General features: G+C 37.7%; 3 protein-coding genes across 3 annotated transcripts; all 3 read right to left on the bottom strand.

Moving 5' to 3' along the window:
• Positions 1-1,583: 1,583 nt before the first annotated feature.
• Positions 1,584-7,491, bottom strand: psmb3 (proteasome subunit beta 3). The gene is made up of 6 exons (XM_015375837.1): positions 7,333-7,491; positions 6,158-6,342; positions 5,894-6,001; positions 4,887-5,064; positions 4,274-4,368; positions 1,584-1,749 (listed from the first exon to the last, which is right to left on the bottom strand). The coding sequence occupies exons 1-6, from the start codon at positions 7,333-7,335 to the stop codon at positions 1,701-1,703; spliced, it is 618 nt and encodes a 205-aa protein (XP_015231323.1). The 5' UTR covers positions 7,336-7,491; the 3' UTR covers positions 1,584-1,700.
• A 2,069-nt stretch (positions 7,492-9,560) lies between these two features.
• Positions 9,561-14,393, bottom strand: cwc25 (CWC25 spliceosome-associated protein homolog). Its single transcript, XM_015375798.1, has 9 exons — positions 14,208-14,393; positions 13,369-13,541; positions 13,037-13,273; positions 12,886-12,955; positions 12,649-12,800; positions 11,771-11,840; positions 10,700-10,896; positions 10,390-10,557; positions 9,561-10,301 (listed from the first exon to the last, which is right to left on the bottom strand). Exons 1-9 carry the CDS (start codon positions 14,223-14,225, stop codon positions 10,190-10,192), a joined length of 1,197 nt encoding a protein of 398 aa, XP_015231284.1. The 5' UTR covers positions 14,226-14,393; the 3' UTR covers positions 9,561-10,189.
• A 4,426-nt stretch (positions 14,394-18,819) lies between these two features.
• Positions 18,820-26,153, bottom strand: LOC107085520 (transcription factor Sp6-like). The gene is made up of 2 exons (XM_015375881.1): positions 26,002-26,153; positions 18,820-20,971 (listed from the first exon to the last, which is right to left on the bottom strand). The coding sequence occupies exon 2, from the start codon at positions 20,878-20,880 to the stop codon at positions 19,966-19,968; it is 915 nt and encodes a 304-aa protein (XP_015231367.1). The 5' UTR covers positions 20,881-20,971; positions 26,002-26,153; the 3' UTR covers positions 18,820-19,965.
• Between the last annotated feature and the right edge of the window lie 692 nt (positions 26,154-26,845).

The following is a 26,845-nucleotide window of genomic DNA, read 5'->3' on the forward strand; positions in this document are numbered from 1 at the left end:
CTCTGACCACTTTATTTGGCAGATTTAGTAGAGTTCATTAGAAATCCTTTTCAAGCTCAGGCCCTGCCTTTAAACACACTCCCTCTGTGTTCAATGGGTTGGGGCCTGTTTTCAGGAAGTTAATAGCCTCCAGAACCAGCTCTGCTGTGTTTTGGACAGAGGTGGGTAGTAAATGGTTAAATTTACTTGTGGAGCTTTTTTTTTCAAATGTATTTTTAGGAGTAGTTTTACAGTGTTGTAGTTTTTACTTTTGAGTAAAAATATAAAGTATCACTACTCTTGTGTAAACTTTCTGGCTACTTCATTGTAACTTTGCTTAATGAATACAAGCATGTTTTACAAAGCTATTTGGTTAAAAAAAAATATTTCATGGAATTTGAGGGAAATTACAGTAAAAAGTTACTTTAATCAATTCTAACATGCTGTAACTATTAATAAGATGTCTCAAAAAATATAAAATCAGCTGTTGTAATGGGTTATAAGTAGATCAGATACTCGGTACTTTTAGTCTTTTTTTTTTTTTTCAAGAAGGCACGATGAAGTAGTGCTACTCTAAAGTACCGTTCTTTGACACTCTACTGACCTCTGGTTTTGGATCCATCAAGTTGGACCGACCAAACGTGTCAAAGTTTTAACCACCTGATCTTGCCTGCGTAAAGGGAGGAGACTGGTTATTTAAGCTAGTCATAAATGGGCGAAATATAAATTCTTAAGATGTCTTCATGGATTAGAACCTATTAATAAAATCAGCCTCACAGCTTCAAAAATGGATAAACACCTTCTGGAGGAAAATCCTAAAAAACCAGCTAGAATAAATGGAAGGGTAAGTGTGAAAATTCTGTCATCCAGGTCATGGTGACTATGTTCCTCCAATTTAAGCCAGTTTGTAGTTGAGGTAAGGTTTCCTAACTGAAGAACACTTTGCTGTCTAAATATATTAGACATTTCTGAACTGTTTAAAATCCAGGTTTGTACTGAAAAGCTGCCTGTTAGAAGGTACAGTATTTAAACAAATGGTCCTGTGTAGATTAAAAAGAATAATCCCAATTTGATCGATCAAATTAACTCAATCCAGCACTTATAATCCCTATGATCACTGATGAAAAGAAATCCTCCATTTTTAGTTCAATTAGATCATTAAGTTCAGGATGTGCAAGCTAATATTTACTTAATCATGCAGGTTAAAATATTCCATTTCAAAAGCAGTATTACTATTTAACATAATACGTTACTAAAGTACATTTGATGCATTAATTTGACCAAGTTATTTTCTTAATGTGTTGCAATGCATCAGGATAATGTAAAGTGATGCTTCTGTTCAACATTCCATCTATAACAAGTTATTCTGCAAAAAAAAAAAAAGTTCTTCACAAAAAAAAAAAAAAAATCATTGGTAGAGCAACCTATTGACCTTTTTGGGATATTACCTACAACACATAAGCAGATGTCTAAATAACTAATTGCATTGATGCATTCTTCTGTTCGCTGTACAGAGAATGGGGTGGAACAAAATCCTCTGGATAACAGCAACCCCCTTCAAGACCCCAGTGGGCCCGGCATGAGCACATTACAAATGTTGATTGTTTAAACCCATTTTTTTTATTTATTGGACAGCATCAGTAAGAAAACAAAACAGGTGTGTTTGAATCAGTTTTATACAAAACAACTGCATGGAGGAAGTGCAGCGAGAAACAGAAGCTCTAATCCATCCTGGCTTTCAGGGTTCGTGTGGTGATCTTGTCTTTCTCTCTGTGAAAGATTAAGAACACAGAAACAAAACATTAAATCATCAGATCTGCTGTTTCCCTTTTCACCAAACTATTTGCTGTCATAGCAGTAATTAATGGTATTGTAAACTTAATCGTGGAAAAAATTAAAAAGCACCTTTGTTTTCTCTATATAAAAGTTGTTTTTTTAAATTTTTTATTATTAGCTCCTCAAATATTCAGGGGCTGCCACAGTGAGTCATTAGGACTTGCTCACAGACTCAGCAGAGCTTCAATGCTGAATGTCCTTCCTGACAACCAGGGCTCCGTTTCACGAAGCAGGTTTAACGAAAACTCAGTTGTCTAAACCTGAAAACAGGGAAACTGACTTTTCTGGTTCACAAAGAGTTTCTTCAACCTCTGGTTCAGTCAGCGTAGTAAGTCTCCCCAGAGCTAACCTGGTCAGTAGAAGGTTAGTTTTAGGTAGCAGTTTCCTCTGTCTCTGCTCTCCTTACAGCCAAATGCTGTGTTTCATTTCCTGATCTAGTCTGATTTTTGTTGTAGTTTTGTGCATAAAAAATATATATCCTTCACTCGGTCCGTTGGACACGTTACCGGTAGGTTTTAAACAAACATTGCATGTCTGTTTGACGAGGATCTTATCAAAAAATGATCAGCATTTTTTCACAGAGAATTTAATATTTATAGGGAGAGGATTCTACAACTCAGTTGACATGCTATGAGATTACGTGTTTTTATGTTTGTTTAATTTGAGCAAGATGCCGATCATTTTATATTTACTGTACATGAAGAACTGCTGATATTATTTTGAGATTACACATAAGGATTGACTCGATGACAACCCTAATGAGCCTATTGGCACACTCTGAAGCCATGGTATGGGCCTGATCGCTGCTTATAATGGCCATTTGTCTGCATACAGACACTTTACAGTGTAAAAGAAGACTGAATCAACATGAAGAGGGACCCGTGAGATGATCCACAGGTTCTATATATTAGAACGTTTTTAGACTTCATTTTAACCTGCTGCCAGAAAATGTCACCTAAATAGATACATTGATTTACTACAATTCAAGCCGTTTTGATACGTACCAGTTTTACTGAATACGTATTCCTGATATCTGAAAAAAAAAACAACATTTTTTCTTTGTCTAAATGACTATTTCAAACAAAATGATATTCTCCACATCTGGAATAAACCTTCTGGAAATTTTAGATCTCCATCTTAATAATCCTGGTCAGCATTTGTATTATTTTAACTATGACATTTTTTTTTTCAGACATCATAAATACACTTTCAGTCAAGCTGATAGATGTGAGAACGGCCACTTAAAATGTGTAAACATTTCTAGATATATAAAACTTAATTCTTACTAGTATAATTTAGTTTTTTTTACTTTCAAAAATGCAGTTTCTGCTACAAAAATTTAATTTAGAAAATATATTGTTACAGTTAGGTCTAAGAGTGTGAGTTTGATCAGGAAGAATCTTATTTCAGTGATCTACAAATGGAGCAACAGAGAGGAGTGCCTTTAATAAATGTAAAAACGGTCTGCCATAGACCANAAATTGATTGAGCTAATAGATAGCAGCCGTTGTCAAACAGAACACAGTTCCTGACTTTTGGCTAGATCAATTTTGATTTGCGGATTTGAATCTGTATTTTGTTACACCTGCTTCATGAAATTGACCCCAGGATTCAAACCTTTTCTGCCGCATTGCAGCCACAGATCTAAACCACTTATCGCTATCTACAGAAAGCTATAAAATAATGTTTTAGAAATCATCCACTTCTCTGGAACTGCAGCATCTTTATCATACAATCTGCAGTAGAAACTGAGCGGGTAAGATGTAGTGTTTCCCTTAATCCATAAGCATTTATGTATTCCAGAGAACTGCTTCACAGCAATGTTTGTTCCAATCAATCAACTCCCTCTAGGTTCCTGGTTCTTTCCCCTTTTTTTGTATTTGAATTTTAAGTTCAGCTGAGAATTTGTTTAGATTTTTTATTACCCATGTCTGTATAACCACCACCAGTCCTTTATTTGTGGGTTTAAAAAATCAGGTATTTATACATCAAGTCCAGTGTTCTGGAATCTCTGCACAGCTTTATAAAATTAAAGTTTTCCTTTTTCTATGTATTAAAAATTAGACACAGAAATCACAAAAAGTCAGTTTGGTTTCAAAACTCACTTTGCAGTCATCACTTCAATTTAATAAATGGTATGGGTTATGTGTCTAATAAAATGTATGTAGGGATATGGATCAGAAAAAAAAATAAAAAAAGAATTGAAGATTTATTATTTTTAGTCCCCTTGGTTCATAAATTTTTAAACAACAGCAAGCCTTTCATTGGTATGCATGTGTAGAACCCCATTAGATCTTCCTCATTATTTTGGGAGGAATATAATTTTTTTTTTTTATATAGTTATGCAAAAACATTTATCAGGCAATTTTAAAAGTATTTATGGCTGTAAAAATGAAAGACACGTCTGTAGGCCATTAAGATATGCGAGATGTGATCTGTTGGTAGATTTTGCACTTACATGACGTGTACGACGACTCCCATACCAGACACAGCATCCCGATCAACTGCATTCAGCATCGCTTGGGAGATAGTCTCAAAGAGGTCCTCTGGTTCCTGCAGGGACAAAAACATTTCTAATTACCATTCTAGTGCATGATAAGCTATGAACAGCTCTCATATTTCTTATGTAAATCTTGATCATCTGTGTTGTTGGTCATTATTGTTTATTTTGAAAGCTGGAACTAAACCCAACCACATGAATGTGTCTCTATGTTAGAAGGCAGCTGATCGTTCTATTTAAACACAGATGTATTTCATAGATGGTTTGAAAAGTTTCAGATAAAAAAATGAAATGTAAAAATGTCCATCTAAGGCTGGAGACATTTCTAGAGCGAATTCTACACAAAGACATTTAGAAAGTTTAGTCTTCAGACGGAAAAGTCCAGAAAAATAGGAAGCAGTTGCAGGATTAAAGATGATCTTTAAGCCATTCTAGCAACATCAAAGCCGATAATTTGAACAAAATTAGAATTATTTGACACATTTCAAGTTTCTTCAGATCTAAAAGGATGCTGACAGAATCCATTTACATAACATGTACAATTATGAACGGGCCCACAGTGAATACTGACCATGTCAGGCTCCCACAAAGATTCGCACATGCCGTACATCTGCTCCGAGCAGGTCCCGCTCACTACAAAGTCCTCTGTTACCATAGGGCAGCCAATCAGATCCAGGGAGCAGATGAACGGTTCAAAGGTTTTGGGGTCAAGTCCTGCAATCACTGGCTCAATGTAGTATGGTCCAAACCTGATGCAAAACGCAAGACAAAAACAAAGAGATGATCTACAACCACGTGGTTCATCTAGAGACCAGAAAATATCCAAGTGAGAGTTCTCCAGCCTGATGTTGCTTACCGGTAGTTAATTTCAGTTTACTATAAAAGTTGTAATTAAACTGCTCATTTTCATTTATTAAAATAAACAGTGATCAGTTTTTAATATAAAAACCTGATCTTTCTTCCTCATCCTATCATTTGTAATCACTATCACTGAATTTATACTGGATTCAGAGGGTTATACTGGAGGTTTCTGCCCTGTAATAATTGAGCCTTTCTACTCAACTTACCAATTGCTCACCCTGTAAGAGGGATTGCTGCAGAGTAACAGCTCAGTTCATTCAGCAGGGATACCATAGACAATTATGCTTTTACCAGTTGGTATCATAACCTAAATTTGATAATACTGCAGCATAATCAGGATCAAACTGGGATGTTTAGAAATTCTGGATCAGAATTAGACACTTTTGTCTTATAAAGTGCTTTCAGAATAAACTTGTTTTGAATGTGAATGGACAAGTAGAATACTTAAAGGATTGACAGATGGACATATACATAGTTTAATAGATAAATCTTTAGTTCAGTGAAATAAGGAACAGAATATTTTCCCCCATAATTATCCTGTAAAAATCCTAAATCTAAATCCAACCAAACCCTGTGAAAGAACTAAAAGGGTTACCTGTGACACACTGGATTACATCACATTTAACCAAATTGTCTGTAATAAATAAGGCACATATCTAGGGCAAAGATATAGACTTTTACACAGCAAGTAGCCCTCAGCCATCTGAAGTTACTCACCTCCTTTCATACAGTAGGTTGGACACCATGCTCATGAAGGTTTTGGGCTTGATCTGACGACCTTCCTTCAGCTCATACAGGTTCAGTCTGAATTTAAGTCTCTGTGCCCTAAACACAATGTACAGAAAACCAGGTCCCATCACTCAATAGTGTCTAAGTCAATAGTTTTTTTTTTCTTTCTGTGGCAGAGACTTTCACTACAATTGTGTTTCACTAAAAGTTGTGGGGAAAATGGGGAAGAATACTAAGGCAAAGCACACTCACACTGTCTGAACATCAGTAGCCAGTCCAGCCAGCCCGATGTAGAGTCTGTCTCCCATGGGGAAGACCTTCTGGAAGTCTGTGGTGACCATCTGGGCCTGAATGCCATACCTCCGGTCTGCAGCTATGGCCACACAGTTCTTCCCTCGCATGGCCATGACAGCCCCGCCGTTATAGTTCATTATAGACTGGATCAAAAGAGGGAGTCAGTTAGTGCAGATTTAATAAACAAACATATTCTCTCATCAAATTCTAACTCATTCTGACTTATGTTTTATTATCATTGTAAGAAAATATTAGGATACTGTCATACCCTAAATAAATTATTGATTTTAGAAAAAAAACAAACAAAGTGTGTCCTCATTGTGGTGAAAATGCTTAACAAAAAAAAGAGGTGAATGAAGAACATATTGAGGCTCTAGGTATTAGTGTGTACAAAAAAACGAAATATAAAAACAGAAATCCCATTAAAGTAAAAGGTATTATGCTAACTTCTCCTGAGAAACCTCAGATCGTTTGACATTAGTGGACATGGACCGCTTCTAGTACAAGTTCTCAGTTGTACAGTTAAAAAGGCTTGAAGTCCTTCAAACGTCATCCTAAGATCTGTGATCTATTCCCCCCATCATGTTGCTACACAAAACTAAACATTGGGGCAGATTTTCTAAACTGGTTAAGAGTGCAACTGATTATAACTAAAACCTTGATGTAATGTTTGTCATGAGCTAAACGTTTTATTCGACTTACAGACTGCATTTAAAAGCCCTGCCTTATATTTTTAAACCACAATGTAATCCTTGTTGTCAGTTACAAGACGATTTTTTTTTATTTATTTATTTAATAAAGGGCTGAAAATAAATCAAGGAAACCAAAATGCATATGTAGACTTTATATGAAGAAAACGTTAGCACAGCTAACGTTAATCGGTTTAGCTTACAGTTTATATACAATTTCTAGTGCTGAACAGTGTTTTGTAATATATCATAAAGCATACGGGTACATTAAACTGCGCTTTAAAAGGAGGCATCCAAGTAATAAGTGTATTTTAATCTTTCAGCCATAAAACTGAAACCCAAAAAGTATGCTAATGCTATTAGCTTAGCTAAGCAGTTGTAGTAGTTATTTCATATTATTTTGAGCTTTAAGCCCGTGCGTAGCGCAAAACGTTACTCTCTTACCATTTTGAAGCCGTTGTTTTTTCTTTGTTAGTTGTTAGAAACTTGTAAACTATTTCTTTGTTAGTCGAAAGTGATTGTTAACTGCCAAGAATGGGAATGACTACACGATTTAGAAACACAGAGAACGCACGAACGTCGCTCTCAACGTCACCGCGCTGGGTTAACGTGATTGGATGTTCTCGTGTTCCGTTATGAGCGTCTGATATCATTGGATGATAGGAGCCAATAAAGTCTCAGCTGCTGCCGGTATAGTTTGGTAGAGGTGTGTTAAAGCGAAATTCGCAGAAAGTGAAATTAGATCATCATCAATATGAGATGATGTTAATTGATGCAGATTTTTACTGATAATAGTAATAATAATAATAATAACACCCTGTAAAATACTAAGAAAATGTTCTTTTTTGAAAATGTTTTAAAGCAACAGCAGTGACAGAAGCACATTTATCTGCATAGGAACCACCCTAAGCATGATGCTTCCACCACCCTGCTTGACACGTGGGTTTAGTGTTCTTAGGTTTAAAATAATAATTTTTGCTTAAATATATTTGTTATCACCAAAACAATCATTAATACATCCCACCTCAGTCTTTCTCCAATTAGGTTGAATTATTTTTGTCTTTGTCAGCTGCAAATTTTAGTCTACCTCCAAAGAATAAGTTGTAGCGCAAGTACTTGTCAGTGATAATGCCAGTTTTTTCCCACTTGGCATCCAGAAAGATGAAAATGATGTACTGTACCAGGATAAATAAAACTTGTATACATTCAGGAATATAGGCAAGCTCAATGATTCTTGATGGAGTTCACTTCATTAAGAATCACAAGACACTTGTGTTTTGTTTCATGGTTTGTCTTCCTGGGCCCCGATAGGATCTGCAATGGTTTGATACTACTGATCATTTGATTTTATTAGAGCGTCTGGAAAACTGCCTCAGCCTTTCTGGTACAGCACTGGACTGGTTTAAATCCTACCTGAAGGATATGGAGTAGTGTCAGTAGGGAACTTTAAATCAAAGACCAGAAAAATCATATTTAACATGTTCCTCAAGGCTCTATTCTGGGGCCCCTCCTATTAAACACCTAGATGCTCCCCTTAGCTCAGATTAAAGCAAACAACAAGATCAGTGACCATAACTATGCAGACAACACACAGCTTTACATAACAATAACACCAGCTGATTACGAACCCCTCAAAGCTTTGGCTAGATGCTTAGAACAGATCACTGTGGATGAACCATAATTTTCTTCAACTGAAAGAAAACAAAGCTGATGTCATTATTTTCAGACCAAAGCAGCAGTTTAAGTTAGTTCACAGCTTCAGCTACTAGTTAGAAACCACTGATGACTGAAATCTTTGTGTCATGATGGACTCAGACCTGAGCCTTCAGAGGCACATACAGGCAGGCACTAAGTCAGCCTTTTATTACCTGAAAAACATTTCCAGGACTAAAGGACTTATGTCCAAGCAGGATCTAGGAAAAACTCATTCATGCATTTATCTTTAGTAGAATTGATTACTGCAACAGTGTGTTCAAAAACTCTGCTGCCTGTGTTCTCACTAGAACTAAGTATGTTAAGCACATCAACCATGTTCTGAAGTCCTTCCACTGGCTCCCTGTAACTCAGAGAATAGACTTTAAAATCATTTTAGTTTATAAATTACTGAATGGATGAACACCTACATAACATATTTGTTGTCAGTGCATCAACCCCTCAGGTCTTCTAGTTCCAGCCTACTCTGTACACCCAGAACTAGAACCAAACGTGGAAAATCAGCATTTAGATCCTATGCTCCACTTAGCTGGAACAAACTCCCAGAAAACTGTAAAATTTAAAAACCCATTGTCTAGAACTGCCTTTGGCTTTTGAAGTTTACTGAGGTATTATTAGTTTAGGGTTGTGGTCCCACTGTTTTGTTTTACTTTTTTTTTTATCGTTGCTTTTATTTTTCTTCTATATCATTATCTAATTCATGTAAAACACTTTGAATTGCCCATGTACTGAATTGTGCTCTACAAATAAACTTGCCTCACCTTATATGGCCATGCCCAGTTTCAATGTTTAAACCCAAAGTGTGGAACAGAAAGATCAGTACTGGTTCTTTAAGTCTAGATGATTTGACGTTGGGCCAGTATGGACTGGTTAGATTTTGCTCAATATAACTGGCCAGGTCTATTCTACTGCAATATTTAAACTAATCGAAATAAATGTATATATTTTAATAAAATAAACACACGTGACTTATTAACCTACAAGTAGTCAAATATTTTCTTTTATCATTTGTACAAAGACACATCCTTGGTTAGATATTCTAACCCAGATGTGAAAGGTTCGTTTGAATAGAACCACTTAACAATTTGGATAAGAAATATTGTGTTTTGGCCTTTCTGTAAAGAATTAGGTTTATAAGAGTGTTATCAGGTACATAGGAGCACAATCAAATGTTCCTGTTATGCTGCTAGTGACACCCAAGAAACAAAGAAAAAAAATAAAACTTAAACTACTAGCAAAGTAGTTTGAAAATGCAGCACACCTACTTACAGTAAGACAAAAACAATCATGATACAAAAAAAAAGAAATAAAACAGATCTGTTAAGTTGGTTTAAAATAGTTTTACAATATACTGTACAAAGGTCCTATTCATCCATGTTGCTTTTGATGGAGGCAGGAAAAAAATCAGCTACAATAACTGGCTTTTCCTCCTGAAAGGGATTTTCAGAATAAAAGCCAGAGGACAGAGCTTTGACTGTACCCACATTATCTTTTTGCCTCAACAAGTTTATCAAAAAGACAGGTGTCGGGATATAAAGCAGAGTCTTAAAACATGTTTTCCGTCATTTTACAAACTAACATGCAACAATCATCTCTTCATGAAGTTGTCCAAGGAGGCTGGTGTCCTCTGAATGGAGTGAATATTCCTCTTCACCCTGTCTTCCACAGACGAGCTGGCAGCACTTTCCAGCTTCATGTTACTGTAAAACAAAAGGTACATTTTCAAACACTTATTGGATTTAACATAGTGAGGTACCAACAAAAGGAGCCTCTTGGGCCTGAACTTACTGAATGAAGCCAGCATGTGGGTCGTGCTTGGTGTTTTGCTCCCTCTGTTTATCTTGCTCATCTTGCCTCCTGTATCGTTTCACGTTATTTTCCCTATCTTCCTCCCTCTGCTTGGCCTGCTCCATCATCTCACGCCTCTTTCGTTCCAGTTCCTCTGCAGAAAGCTTCCTACATAAGGCAACACAGAATAAACCTCCATGTGGGTGCTGTTAAAGACTGCACTCATCACAACAGATTAATATTCACATGATATTATCTGCTTGCCATTGTGACTCATTGATCTGAGCTGATTTATTGCAGCAGAGCTTACTTTGACACAGGGTTCCTCTGCCTTTGGTAGTGCTCCCTCTGTGGGACGGGGTCTCTCACCTCCGCCTTCTTGTCAGCTCTGTGAGAGGAGGAAGAATAAGAGCGACTGTCCTTGTGGCTTCTGTGAGGAGATCGTGAGCGGCTTCTCTCTCGGCGGCCTGAGTGATTTGAAGCAGGCTGATGTCTGCCGCTTGGAAACTAGCAAAAAAGCAAAAAATGAAAGATGGCTAATTTAATACATTTCTCTTTTTCGAACCTACTGTGGGTGCAAAGCATCTGATTTACATGCAGTCCACGGGGGGTGACTTTAAGCAGCATGAAGAGTTTCTGCGTTGCATCCAATCATTAGAACATTGTGGTGTCCCAATGCTGGAGTTGAGAAATCTGAACTTTTGCATCGTGGGGTGGAGCATCAACCAATCAGAAAAGATAATCCAGTGCGATCGATCGCAGACAGCTCTGCAGGTTGTAGTGTCTGTCTCCCAAAAAAACTCCTGGATTAGCTTTTCTGATTGGTTGATGATCGATTGATAAATCGATAGATGGATATAGATAGATAATTATCCTGGTGGCATCCTATTGCAGTAGCTCCAAAACTATAAAATGATCATTACATTCTTGTTGAAAAGTTTCATGACTAAGAAGAACTTTTTTACTGTTTCAGAAAACCTGTTAGCTAGGTTTAGCTTTAATAATTCCCATACCCATGTAACAGATTACAAAGTGGCAGATGGTTAGTTATCAGTTTTGTGTGAAAAGCGCAGTCAAAAATCCCCCAATTCTTCAATTACACTCATTCATCTTGACAGGCCTTTGTACATTGGTCGGTCACTCTATGCATGCAACATCACCACTCCCCTACTGATCCTACTCTTGAAATAACAAGTATGATCACTTTATGGCTGGTGATCGGTATCTAAATCTAATATTCCTATATTATTATACTTTTTTTGTTACCTAAGATGTGGATAAGATCAAACCCCTAATAAACCCTGCCCGCTGTCTTAACCCCATTTTATAAATCTAAAGTGGCTGAATTATTTTTACAAAAAAAACAAAAAAAGTTTCTGACCTGGAGCCCATATCCAGGAAAATGTTGTGAACGAGATTTGCCGTCTTTAGAATCATCCTTCGAGTGTGACCTGAAACAAATCAAAGGTATTTGTTTTTATATTGATGGTCGCTATATTACTAATCAGTTTACAGTCATAGCTACATACTCTCCATCAAATTCATTATGTTTTTTAATAACAATACATCTGCAGAATGTAAAAAAAAAAGTATATAAGTAATTGTTTTTACATTTTGACAAGTCCATAGTATATAAATATTTACTTCTGGTTACTAGTGTTGCACTGATACTGATACCAGTATCGTGCAGGGCGCCGATCCAGCACTAAAATGGTAATATCGGTATCGGCGAGTACCAACTAATAGGACACCGATACCATTGTGTTGCGCCGATACCAAAAATGGCATTGGCGCAACACTACTGGTTACTATGCCAACACAAAGGATTCTGCACTAGAAGGAACAGAAGGACTGAGTCAGGTGAGGTGGAGCTCAGGCACTGCCAGATTCTAGAAGCTCTGTGGCCAAGCTGAGAAAAAGCTCATTGTCAGTGTTCTATTTCTCAGATTCAAACCAAAGAAGAAGCAAAAGAGTTAAACATCACTAAAGCTGTTGAGGACTGATGCTGACCTAAAGAAGCAAAGAGGCTCAGAAGCCGTGCAGAGTTTGCTGCTTTCCTTCTGGAAAGGTCAGCCAAATATCTGCTGACACTAACCATTAGTATCAGCGGACCAGGCAATTGGCTGGCACACAGTACAGAAGCAGAGCAGGTTAGCTTATATATTCTCAAGGTGATCACTTCAATAAATCAGCAGACTGTTTGGCTCATTCACCAAAACACGTTTTAAATGTTTCCATCTATTTTCTTCAAATACATACCTGTGTTTGTTATCTTGTTCTTCTTCTTCTGAGCTGGAACTTAAACTTCTTCTTTTATGCTTCTTGTCCTTTTTCCTTTCCTTGTCTCTCTTCTCCTTCTTGTCCTTCTTCCTCTTCTTTTTCTTGTCTTTTTTATCAAGATTTTGGCGCAACTAGAAAATTATTGAAAAAATGTTAATGATGAATTAGTTTCTGATCATTTGAGATATATATTTAATATATTTGAGTTGCAATTACCATCTCCTTTATTTTCTTCATCTTAACTGGATTAGTCAAAACTTCTCTCTTCTTTTCTTCTTCTCGCTTCCTATGAAAACAACATTTAGTTTAGTCTCCCATCGCTCTAGTAAATTCTCAGAATATACAGGAGAAAGATGGACATACTGACCTAATTTGGAACAGGGGGTCTTCCCTGATCTTGGCTGCAAGATCAAGGCCAGAGGCTGGGGTGGCAGGATTAAATATTGACCCAGGGAGGAGGCCAGTCTCACTTGATGGACCACTCTCCGGCTCCTCATACTGATCTGTAATCTGCTTGTCAATGGGGCGCCCCAGCAGGTACTCATCTCTGGATACCTGACCTGCAGGGCCTTGGTACATCCAGTCGAGGCGGTCATCTTTTTTTCTGTTGGATATCAATAATAAAAACAAATTGAATCATTTTATTTATTTTGTTAACCCACCAAAATAATCCCATTGATATGACTGGAGTTTACTTACTTGATTGCTCCGGTTTCCTCAGCATATCTAGTGATTTCTTCTCTGGCTCGTTCTTCCTTCAGCTCCTTCTGGAGCTCCTCAATCTTCTTACGTTCTGCCTCATATTTCTGCTCAGCTTTCCAAACCCGCTCTATGTTCTTCATAGTCTGGGGGTGCCAGCTCTTCTTTAAATTCTGGAAATAGAATGTTGTAAAGATTTACTTGCCGTACCTATAATTTACACTGCCAACCCAAAATGATTTGTACCCAACATTGCATCCCACATTTTCCTTACATCCTGTCTGGTTACATAGCAACATACATGTGACACATTTCCTTTAGAATCGTATGTGATAGACAAAAAAAAAAATAATTTTTGCATAATTGTGCAATGGATCAAAAAGTATATTTCTTAAACAACGTGTTAAAAAGTGTGCAGTTGTATTCAATCAATTTATAAATAAAGCTCCAAGACGTTTGGGTTGAGTGACTATGAGTCTTCAACATTTCATCAGTGTTTTGTTTTTTTCGACATCAGTTAAAAGCCATGTCACTGATTTTAACCGGGTTTAGCTTTGATTAATAAAATAACGTACAAATATGACTGAAGTAAACCAACTGGAAGTAAGTCAGATTCAATATTTAGGCCATTAAGGTAGCTTTCATTACAATAACCCTCCTACTAACACTGCCTTTGAGCAGTGAATGATAAGATAACAACATTCAAATCAGAAATGAAATTTAAGTATGATGTAAATGATCTTGTTTTGTACTTAAGTGCTGTAAACATTCTAATGGGGTTTCTCAGACATGAGTTTGTTACGTAGGACATGTTTTTTACAAGTTTATATCAAACTTACCAGATCTCCGCCTCCCATCTTGGATTCTAGTTTGTATTTTCAATCAAACAAAAAATAAAGACGGAATCAATATCCGTTTATTAAGAAAATGTAAAACAATATAAAACAAAAGACTAGCTAGAAAATGGTGTCGTTCATGTCTATAATGTCGTCAAGCAGCACACTTCCTGTTTTGTATGGAGGGTTCCGGTTATGATCGTACCGTGAAAAATTGTCCCCGAAATCAAAAAGCTTCAAAGATTAGTTCCGCCCTTTTTGATTGTGGATTCTTAAAACACATTGTTATTTTTTCTTATCTAACCCACAATTTTACCTGGTTACCTTAATATTACTATATCCTAATTAGGCATGTTATTAGGGTACCAAGCTTGAGACAAAAATACATACATTATATTTTAAACAACAAAAATAATAATAGCAATATTCAGGTTGGGTTTTGAGAAAAACATTTGGAAATATGTACATAAAAAGACATTTTAGCACAATACATTGATATATATATATATATATATATATTTCAAATGCCAAAATATTGTTGTAATTAGATGAGTCAAGTAAATACATTTTTATTTGAGAGGAAATGGCAGTGCTTAATCCCCTTATCATTAATATTAGGTTTCTAATGGAGCACTTTGCTCTCAACCAGAAGACTTACTAGTGGTTCATAGAATTTCTAAAAGTAGAATAGGATGTAGGAGTCTTAAAAGTAGAGTGTCTACTTTTAAGACTAGGCTTAAAACTTTCCTTTTGACAAAGATAGTTAGAGCAGCTCAGGCTATCTTCATAGTTATGCTGCTATGGTATTAGACTGCCGGGGGACATAGGAATCGCTTTTCATCATTATGTTTTCTTCTATGTTTATTCTTCCAGTCTGCAGTATTTGTTCATTTAACCAGAAACTTTACATTCTTTCTGCTTTTCCACATCATTGTAGCTTCTTCTGGTATTGTAATGTTTGGCTTTGGCACCAGCATGGAGAGAAATATAATCTGGGCTGCTGCCACCAATAACCTCAACTATAGATTATATAGTTGGGCCTGTTTTTCTGTACTTAGTCCTGCTTCTCTTCTAGACATAGTTATGGGCTTAGTTTTTATTTTGACATGAAAATCCAGAGCTTGTCTGCTTAACTTCTTTGTTTCCTAGACAAATCCACATGTGGTGCTAGTTTACCTTTACCTTTTTCTAACACAGAACTATTTATGGATCAGTGCTACTATGTTACTGCGATGGACTGGCGACCATCCAGGGTGTACCCCGCCTCTTGCCCGTAGACAGCTGGAGATAGGCACTAGGACCCCTCGCGACCCCACTTGGGATTAAGCTTGTCAGAAGGTGGATGGATGGATGCTACTATGTTCATTACATATGTCTCCTTCTCTCTACTTGATCTCCCAGTCAGCCTCTGCAGAATGCCACTCATTCATTCTGCTGAAGGTTTATTCCAGTTAAAATGTTTTTCCTCTCCACTGTCGCTCCATACATCCTCAGTGTGAGGAATTGCTGTAGAATCAACAACAAAATACAATTACTAGAAACAAGGCAATTGTGAAGCGAAAAAAGTCCTTTAATTGCAGGCCTGAAAACTGCTATTATAAAAGAAGGGTGTCGAGTATCCTGACCTTTTGGGATGAATGTTTTCCATCTTATAGGTTTTGAAAATCTATTTAGTATATTTTCAGCAATTAAAACAAGTTTCTTCTCAAACCCTTCACCCCCTACCTGTGATGACCCAGCAAACCACTGTATCTGACACTTTGCATTGAACTTAAACAGAACTGAGCAATGACAGTCTGATAGTTAAGGCCGAATTAAGTTTGGATAAAATCTGCCAAAAAAATCTGGCAGCACTTTCATGTTGTATGTTCAAGTTGTCTGTGATTTTACTAGGCCTTCAACTTGGTTTTTCCCAGTCACTTTCACTTTGTTATAATACCACTTACAGTCTTGTGTGGAATATAAGTAGGGAGTGAATGTTATGACTAGACACATTGTACATGAGGCATCTTATTATGGTACCAGGATGGAATCATGAAAACATTTTGGCATTAATGTCTGTAGACAGTCATGTCATCTGGAGGAAAGAAAGGGAGGCTGTTGAAAGGGGTAACTTAGATAGATAATACAGTATTATTTTGTCAATGAAGGGACATTAAAGAAGTTTAATGTTCTGATATTTACTCTAAAATTTTTGGTGTTCTCTCAAAGACACGGATCAAAATACTCTAATCTAAATTATAGCCCTTATCTACAGGTACCCATTTGGTTCAGATTATTCTTAATACAAAAATATCTGAAACTTTATTAAAGTAAAACATTCATATTTAATATATACATAATAGAATTAAAACAGCATATTTTCTATGGGTGCCAAATGAGAAAAGTTCAGGTGTGGGTCCAGGGGTGGGTTGTGGGGGCCTTTGGTCCCAGCGGAAATCTGACATGCTCTGCTCCATTCACTGATAGTTTGATTCTTTACACATGTTTTACTACATATTTGCTTTCAATTAATTTTATGACTCAATGATTTTTTTTATACTTTAGGAAAGTTATTTCCCAAAATAAAATATTTAGCATGCATATTGACCAAATAGATTTAAAAAAAAATTCCAACACAGCATATTGCACCGAAACCTTTCGTCTGCTATTACGAGTGACACACAAACACAGCATCATTTCTTTAAATCTTTTTTATTAATAAGTAACAACAATTGATTAACTACAAATTATTACACAATATTTAAGTTATTCTACTATAGTCTCCAAAAACTGTTACATTAACTACGGCAACCACTAGAAAATGTTCTCTACAAAATGAAATAAGTCTATCTGTAAAAACATAAACCAATAACATTAATACAAGTCAATAAACAATTGACTAATATTTAAGCCCTTTTTGTTCTAACATATCCTCTATACATAAATACAACAATCTTGAGTCTCTGATCATTTAAAGCTCCCTAAAAGTAAAACTCTGCCTGAAGTTGGTGATGCTTTTCACACATCCTATAAAGCTGCTTGCTTAGTTTGCTACACAACTACTGATCATAAGGTATCGTTAATAAAAATCTATCCAAAATGAGTAACTTACTGTTTTTTTTTTTACAATTCAGAAAAAGAAAATCAGTTGTTCTAGTTTTTCCTTTTATTTTAAATCACATATTTGTTAACTACTGACCTGTAGGGGGCAGCAGAACTGTAAAAATAACCAAAAACCTGTTTTTATATCTAAAGACAAAGGTGATAATAAATGTCTGTGATGCTCAGGCAAACACAAAGTGTTACACAATGCCTGACTCAAAGAGGTCTGATTTCAGGACCATCCTTTTCAATCTCAATTTAACCTCTAACATGCTTTATGAGTGGTGCTATGTAATAACCAGTCTTTCCAATGTGTTGTTTTTTTATGTGGACCTACAAGCCATTAAGTAGATTTCGGTATAATATGTGAATGTCTAATCTGTCAATGCACACACTGTTAAATGGAGCAGAGAGGCTTTAAACCAGTAAATCAGAGACAAAAAAGTCCAATAAAAGTTGAAACAAAGTGCAGAGATGGATGATAGCTCTCAACATGCATTACCTCTTTCACATTACACACAAGCATTTGATCCATGGTTACAAAGAAAAATTGTCAAGTGCAACTTAAAATCCTGTGTCTCTTCATGCTGGATGCGTCTTTCAGTACCTGCAGCCCGGAGTGTCGACAGGACGGATCTGAGCAGTTGGTGTGTTTTTGTGTTCTGAATCCAGATGGGCCTGCTGTCCCTGAGCGTGTCACAGCAGAAACCTGGCTTCATCTCACCAGACGGCACTTTTCTGTCCATGTCATGGTGTTTTTGGCCTTGTTTCCCCCCTTTTAACAGGAGCCTCAGCTGCACCCATCACTTGTTTCTCTGTTACTTTTTGTGGTGATGTGGGCCTTCTCATACTGCTGATTTTTTTTTATTTTGTCCTTTGTTTTATTTCACGTAGAACACTTGTTCACAGTCTGTTCACACCTGTTCACTCCTCTCCTGGTGTTTGTATATTTTCTCACCACCAATTTGGAGGTGAAAAAGTAGTATAGTTTCTTTCAGCACATAGAATTTCCACACAGTTTCATGAACCATGCTTTGCGAAGCTATTCGGGGCCTGCAGCTTGTTTCCAAATTTTTCATATCAATATCCCAAAGTTTAAATTTAAAGTTTTTTAAGAGGGATCTTAGGTGTTGGATCAACACAAATTACTGCATTAGAATTGTATTCTTACCTTTTTATAATTTGCATTGTAAACTAAAGCTTTCAAAATCAGTTTAATCTAACTACTGTTCTGTGAAGGGCTTGTGGTTTTCTCAGATCATTAGTGAAAAACAGCCTCATGGACAGTGAGGAGCATAGAAGACAGGTCAGAGAGAGGTGGTGGGAAAGTTTAACCTGGTAACAACCCACAAAAGAAATCCCCCAAAACCTGAAACAACTGAAAAAGCATAAATTAAACCAGCTGCGGTTCTTTAACCCCTTGGAGGTTCTAGTCTGCCATATAAAACCATTGTTATGCGGAAAGTAGATTGTGAAAGCAGTATGATGCTGCAAATTTGGAGGCACCACATAAGTTCCGCAGACCGGAGATGACAGTTAACTGGTTTAGTAGGGTTACGTTTTTACGATCTCATGGAGGGCTGTTAAATTCATGACTGCTTATCTGAATTGACAGCAATGGCATGAAGAGTAATAATTAGAGATATAAAGCTGTGGGCGAAAGGGACAGCTCTGGGGAAGCTGCATAGACAAACAGCTCATGTGGGAGGGAAAGAATCAGCTGTCTATTTATGTTAAGAAGCAATATGGTTCAAATGGTAGCTCTGTGCAAACAATTTAAGATCACAGCAAACATGAACCATAGTTATTTGGTCAGATGAGACCAAAGGGGAATATACTTCCCAATATAAAAAAAAAAAATGGAGCAGAAAACTAAGACTCCACATCATCCCCACAGGGAAACCTGGTGGCAGCAAGATGATGCTGTAGGGATGCTTTTCTTTGACGGGGAAAGGAAAGTTATAGACCTCATGCAAGGAAGATTAGACAACGTTTTAGTCTCTAGATGTGCAAAGATGGTTAAGATATGCTCCCAAAGACCTACAGCTGTAGCTGAATAACTTCATGTAAGATTAGTTATTAAGAGTGTTCAGAAAACATGTATTATTATCCTTCCACTTTGTAATTATGCACCAAGGTCCAGTTCCATAAGGATATATCAATTGAAAAACAAGGTATATTAAGTTTTGTGATGGTGGGGTGACAAAAGCCCAAGATGTATGAGTATCTTTGCAAGGCAATGAATATTATATTATATATAATAATATTATATCATATTATATTTTTCTCCCTTTTATAAGTTGCATACAAATCTATTTCTCACTTTCGATAACACGTTCAACAAGTTTTATGTAAACATCTTTTTTCAGCTGAACTCATGCCCGTCTGTCTCTGTTCTGCCTGGGGTTCCAGCAGCACCTTCTGCTCTTCTTTGGCTCCTTTCAAAACTACAGAGGAGAGTTTTAGCTGTATAATGCATAAGACCCTGTGCTTCCTGTGTGCTGTAGTATCCCTACTATCACTACCACAGGAGTTGCATACTTTTGTTTCCATCCAGCTTCCAATGGTGAAAGTGTCCGCACCATTCTTCTACTCTCTATTCTATTGTAAAATCTGCACCTGTTACAGATAGGGCTGAACCCTCTTACTACAAAAACATCTCCTGGAAGTGATCAAATTAGCCGGACTGCCCCGTCACGCTGGAAACCGGAGGGTCTGTCTCGCATTTCAGCTTCATCTGAGGCTCTGTGCTGTCAGACGTATTTGATGACGACTGAGGAGGTGTGGGCGCATCAAAGCCCTTATCCATCCTTCCATCACCATTTACCCTCTCCTCCCCGTGTCCCGGTGGTGACTCATGTGTGCGCATGTGTTTGGCCAGGTGGTCGTTACGCATGAAAACTCTGGGGCATAGAGCGCAGCTAAACTTCTTGGCACCAGTGTGTGTCTGCAGGTGGCGCTGCAATTCATCGGAGCGCGTGAATCTCTTGCCGCAGAACAGCCAGTTGCAGACAAATGGCCGGTCTCCACTATGCCAGCGCAGGTGAGCCTTCAGGTGGGAGGTCTTGGCGTAGGCTTTGCCACATCCAGGGATGTGGCAGTTGTGCATGTGCTTGGTCCTGCTGTCCTCAGCACTCTGCCCCATTTGCTCGGCCTGGATGCAGTTAGGGCACCGGCACAAAGCCTGCCCTGCGCCCCGGGAGGATGAACGTCGTTGAGGCTTGGGCCGAGCAGACACAGAAGTCTCTTGCGGTTCCTCCATTGAGAAGGTGTCCTGCTGCAGCATTTCAGGTCCGAGCGGCTCCATCTTGAAGCCGTCCTGAGGGTAGAGGTGGGGCGAGTGTGAGGCGTGCTGTGCTGTGGGCATAGTGCACAGCTGTGGGTCAGAGCCATATGGGCCTAAAGAGGACTGCAGTCCCATGGAGCTGCCTGGACTCCCTGAGGGCAAGCCAACACTTTGGCCAGTCTGCAGATCTATCCAACTGCCGGACTGAACATCGCGGTGGAGGTCCCACCAGGTTGGGATGTTCATTTCTTCAGAGCTGCCACTAGATGGTGCTGTCCTTAACCAGGGTTCGTAGGGGTGGGCCATGATTGTAGGTAGTGCAGGTGCAAGATTCAGGATAAAGCCAGCCACTTAAGGAGTTGATCACTGTCTTTTCGGGCAGCACGCAGAAGAAAACCTGCAGAGAGAAAGAAAAACATCTTCAATCCAGTCTTTCATTCACCTGTTTTAGTCTCTTAACCTCTGCAAACCACACGTCTCTGAACTGTATTTGCAGACCTCTAGTTCAAAAACATTTAAATAATCAACCCTGAAGGCACCTCCCCCGTTACCATGGATACCAGAGTTCTCACGCTGCCGTGGAAACAGACGAGAAGGGGGGAGACAGACGTGTCCAGGCAAAGGCCTGCCACATGCATCCGCTGCCAGGTACTTCCCAATGAAGACCGTCAGAGGCAAGCGCAAAGAAAACAACATCATTGGCTCGGCACAGACACAGGAGCAGGAGCAGGGCGAAAGAATTCTGCAGAGACTGGAGGGTGAGGTGTTCATGGAGGGGTAGTGGGGGGAAAGGGAGTGTTGACAAGAGAACAGTTGGGTAGAGGAAGAAGTTCCAGGGAGGTATGGCTGCAGGCCAAACTCTATTTGTACATCCCTGAGGCTTGTCAGGAGAGAACCTGGCAGACAGAAGAGGCCATTTTTTTAACGTGTGTGTGTGTGTGTGTGTGTGTGTGTGTGTGTGTGTGTGAATCACACATGATTTACAACAACACGCCTTTAGGTATGTTATGGGAGAAGACGGGTAAGACGCCCCGCCGCTGACACCTTGGCGGCGAAGGAAGCATCAACAGCTGCAAACTGACAACATTCGGGAGCCTGAGAATAGGAGCCCAACAATAACAACAGGACAATTACTTTATGTGTATAATTATGGGCGCATGCTCCGAATTCACATCCTGTCCCCAACACGCCTCAGGAATTTTCACTTAACCACACTTCAGCTGCGTCACCATGTGTTTCATGCAGGAGCCGGTGCCTCACTGATTCCACAGGTGGCGCAAAGCTTGTTAAAGTTGGACACGTCTGGGGACGTGCGAAAATAGGAACCAATGAGACTAAAAACCAAACAGGTTCCAGCACAAAACGATCTTGTTGACTTGCAGTACTCCAATCACCAACGTCTACAATTATCTTTACAGCAGGAAACAATGAAATAGACTGGTGTCTCTGTCTGGAGATCACTTTGTGTGATGCATATCTGAAATGCCAGAATGAAAGAGTGATGGCTTACAAAAAGACTCACACAATGTGTCAATAATACTGAGAGTGAAGGATCCCTATCTGAAAATGTAAATTGAGGCCTGAAGAAAGACGAAAAAGATCACAGCTCGGTTAAAGCCACTCAAAGCTGCTTTCAAATCTGAATGGGATTGAAAAAAAAAACAATTAGTTTGGAATTTTTCTAATGAAAAGGTGTGCTGTTAAAGGTCAAGTCTGGCTATTTGAAGTGAACCTGGAATCAGAGCTTGGACCGTATAATTTTTTGAAGATGCTCAGATGGCGGCATAGTCTCACCAACACATCTGCCTTCATCCAATGAATGACTGAGAGCACCTCCTGAAACCTACCCCCCACCCCTACTTACGAGGTGTGAAACCTGTTCAAAATTCTCTGATCATAAAACCTGCCCGACCAAGACCCAGCACAGGCGCCATTTTACAAGTTTGACATTTGAATGAGGCCTGATGAGAGGGGGAGGAACGTCAAAGAGCAAGCCACACTGATACATCTTGCTTAACACATGCTTTTGAAGGTGTTTCAAATATGAAATCATAAAAAACAACATACTTGTCAAGTCTTAAAAAAAGGCTCCTACACATTACAACAATTATAACAGGACTTTCAGTTATAAATTGTGTGATTAATGATTTACCAACACAAAATTGATGCATTGATTCTTAAAATCAAATGTTTAGTGCTATTGTGACATAGGTCTTCCTCACATACTGCTATTTGAACTCAACAACTACCTGATGGCTCATCGCTAGAGCACTTTAGAAATGAAAACTTTTTACACAGAAACTAGATGTTAATGCTAACCTCAGTGTAAATTTATTTCTTCCTTTTAAGAGTGAATCCTCTTGGGTGTAAGGAGTAAAAAAAGTCTGTCCTACATTCATGTTGCTCTTCGCACTAAAACAGCTGGATTATTTCCTAAACCCCAATACTTTTTCATGCTTTTCGGGGAGACGTTTGAAGGCTGCGGGCAAATTTCTGGCAAAAAACAAAACTGTGGCCAAGTTTGTTCTGTTAAAGAAGTAGGCTATGCATCATCTCTAGTGATCACTGTTTTGAACTTAACAATGACCTACAAATAAACCTCCTCTAATGAATATCACCTGAACTCATTTAGTAACTTTCACATATAGCTACTAGGGAGCTAGGTTAGGCTAGAGCTACCTAAAAATTGGCCATAAGGTTCATAGATATTTTATACAGCAGTTTTAAATACATGATTGAACTAAAACGGAAATTAATCCAGCCTTTCCGTAAACTCTATGAGAGTTTAAACAATAGAAAGGATTTAATTAAACTTATTTCAACCTAAATCAGGCGCACAGCATCAAACCTTTTTACTTAATTGTTTTCAATTTCTTGTTACTCCACACACCAACACTACTAGACACACTGCTTTAAGCCATAATAATGGATTTAAGCAGCTGGGATAACATTTTTTTTTTTATTATGTTGGTATATTAATGTTAAAATCAGTTCAAACTAATATAATATCAGCATTATACCTGTAAAGTAGTTAACAAAATCTAAACCTTACTCATTAAGACTTTGAGTAAGGGAGTTTTTATTTTAATTTTAACTACAATGTGCAATGATTTAGTTTGTAGGGCATTTATCCTGTTTATTTTTTTTCATGTCAAGTTATGGGCAGCTTTGTCTATATTTGATTACCTGGTTGAGTTAGAAAAATATCCCAAACTGGTTTGTTTTAACCCTAGAGGTTTTTGTGTCCATTTCCTCTTGAACCTACAGGTCCAGTTTTGTTATCTGTCTTATCATTTCCTAGCTGTTGACCCCTGACTATCTGTTGGAACTCCTTTAGGTCAACCGGTACTCCTCAGGTTGTTTGTTTTAACCTCCTTGATGTACAAGATGGATGGAGTGGAGTAGACGCTTGGCAGCAGCCACTTCAGAGGAGTCTGTAATGACAAACTTAAAACGGTTTTCGGACTAAATCAAACTTTTCAGGACGCGGTGTGGCAGCTGTGCACCATTAAAACGCTCTGGTAACATGTCAAAACAAAGCACCAATTCCTGCTCCAGTGACCAAGATCTGACTTGAAAAAAAAAAAAACCTGGTAGGTCGTAAAAGAAAAAAAAAAGTTTTTCGCACACGGAGCGACGGATTAAGTTGGTGACATGCAGACGCAGACGTGCATGTAGTTGTAATCTCTGCTAATCTCTCCTGCTCTCTGTTAAGTGTATGATTAATTGCAGAGATACATCAGATATGAATGGCATTTAACATGAGAAATGGTTTAAGGGCTTAAAAAACACAGGTTCAAAACCTCGAAAACATTAACAAGAAAAACCATCCTACTTATCATTATATATAGTTTTAAACAGCAGAAGCATGACAGATATTTTTTTGTTATGCTTAATGGTTCAACTAAACGTTAATTTCTATTATCAATCACTGACATAAGTTACGCTTTATTCTGCCGCTCCAGTTTCAAACACAAATATAACTGTATTTAAACTCTGTTTTTAGTTTAAAATATAAAGATGGGAATCTAATTCAAGCCAAACCCTTTCCTCCTTGTCTGAATAGATTCTGGTGTATTTTGCATATCAGGTAAATTGGGAAAAACTGGATAACTGTCTTGACATTAATATGGCAGAGCTGATGGTGATATTAAAATTAGCTTATAAGCGTATAACAAAAATCACATACTTTTGAAAGCAGTGGTGAAATCACTTTTTACCTCTCCAGTCCTAATTACCATACAAAGTCAGCCTATGTGGGAAATGTGTTTCCAACCAACTCACATAGTGAAATGTTACGTTAAACCTTCAATGTATTTCTGTAATAATTTAGTATCATTTGTAGAATTCTACATGAGTTTCCAAATTATTTTAATTGGATATACTAAATAAATATAAACGTTTTGATAAAAATGAATCAAAATGTGTGTAAATCTATTTAACTGAATAGTACCTCCTTCATTAATGACTGTAAACAATATATTTGTTATTTGTAATAATACAATAATATAAGGGTTGTTCTGCTTTCTTTGATTTTAACTATAGGTATTTCAAAAATATCTATCTAAATATCGGGTGTGACAGAACTTTAGGTGTAAGATAAGTTTTTATTTTCTGGTGGAAATTAAGTTGGTGTTCACGAATATAAATTATTGCAGTGTACACTAGCTATTTTGCTTTTTCACAGTTTTCCACAGAATGGAAAAGACAGTCAGTGAATACGAGATTTAGGCTAGAGGGAATGCAACAAAAGTGGCATTAAAATATCTGCCTTCAGTTACACCAATATCATAGAAATTTCAGCAATAGAACTTTGTTTTGCTTCATTCTTTTCTCCCACCCCCCCTTTTTTTTTTTTACAGTTTTTATTTAGGCAGCCTTACTTTTTGTGCTTCTGCATTTCGAATAAGTACTATTATTAATTCTTTATTTCAATGCAGATTTTATTTCATAATAACTCAACCAATTAATAGATTTTTTTATCTATACAAAAAGTAAATAAAAATATGCATGTAAAAATATGATTTTTAAATTTTTTGTTTAAAACATAGTTTATTTAAAGTGCCATTAAAAGTCCAGGAAGCCAACTTATGTTTCATTATTTTTAGCCATAAAAACAACGGCCGGTTAAAATACTTTTTTTTTTTTTTTTGGTTTGTTTTATGTTTGGGGACTTTGGTTCAAATTTGTAAAATTCAATTCATGTACTTATAGTGATTCTCATTGTTTTTCTTTGTTCTATTTAGTTAGTGAACCTTTAGAATTTGAATAAAGTTATAATCGGACTTTTCTTTAAAAGCTGAACCGAGTCTGATCTTTGTAGACAGTTTTATCTCGTCACAGATTACTTTCATGTTAAACCAGGGTGTCGCACTTCAAGCAAGAAAAGAAAAAAATATATATATATATTAAAAAGAAAAGAGTTACCTGTTTATCCCAGGAGCTGCTGCTGTCTTCCTTTGGGTATAAACCTGGCTGAGGTCAGCTGTGTTCGTCAAGAAGTGAGCCCACAAAGGTAAAATCCTCATCATATTTCACGTGACGGTCCAGGTGAAGCGGCTGGGCGCGCAGGTAAGCAGCACTGTGAGCGCGCTCTAACTTTATGATAGGCTCTGGGTCCTCAGCCCCAGCAGGCTCCGCCCACCCGCAGCTGGAATCAGCCAGACTCAGCTTGGCTGCAAGGAGCAGCACCCTGTTTCCAACCAGCGAACAAAGGAAGGAAATCGTTTCAATCAAGTCATAAAGAAGCCATCTGAGTGTTTTCACCTAAACTTAATAACTGATGGTTTAATTTATGCTTTTTAAATTATCAGTCAGGACAGTGCGCCTTTGCTGATAAATCCACCTAAGTGGGCAACCAGAGAGGTTTAATCTTTTTAGCTGTTCCCTCAAGAGCCACACTTTTAAATCATAGCAAATATGAGCAGAAAAGATATGTTTTAACCAGAGGGGCCCCAAAGCAGAGGCTAATTAAGTCCTGCAAAGAGGCCCACACAGCAGAGGCGTAACCAGAACTTTTTATAAGGGTGGCCAGGCAATAAGGGTCAGTCTACACTGTTCCAACAGGAAAATTAACGAGCAAAACATCCATATTTTCTAAATAAAGACTAACTATACTTTCCTACAGCCTTTGCTAAAAAATACACAAATATATTTAAACATCCATAATTTCTAGATAAAAGGTATAGTGGATAAAAGGTCTAGTGGATAAAACTCAGTTTTGAGTTCTGGGGCATACATCTTTTCCAATCTTACCTACTTATATCAATAA

This window comes from Cyprinodon variegatus, unplaced genomic scaffold (assembly GCF_000732505.1).
Source record: "Cyprinodon variegatus isolate N-32 unplaced genomic scaffold, C_variegatus-1.0 Scaffold126, whole genome shotgun sequence".
Lineage (NCBI taxonomy): Eukaryota > Metazoa > Chordata > Actinopteri > Cyprinodontiformes > Cyprinodontidae > Cyprinodon > Cyprinodon variegatus.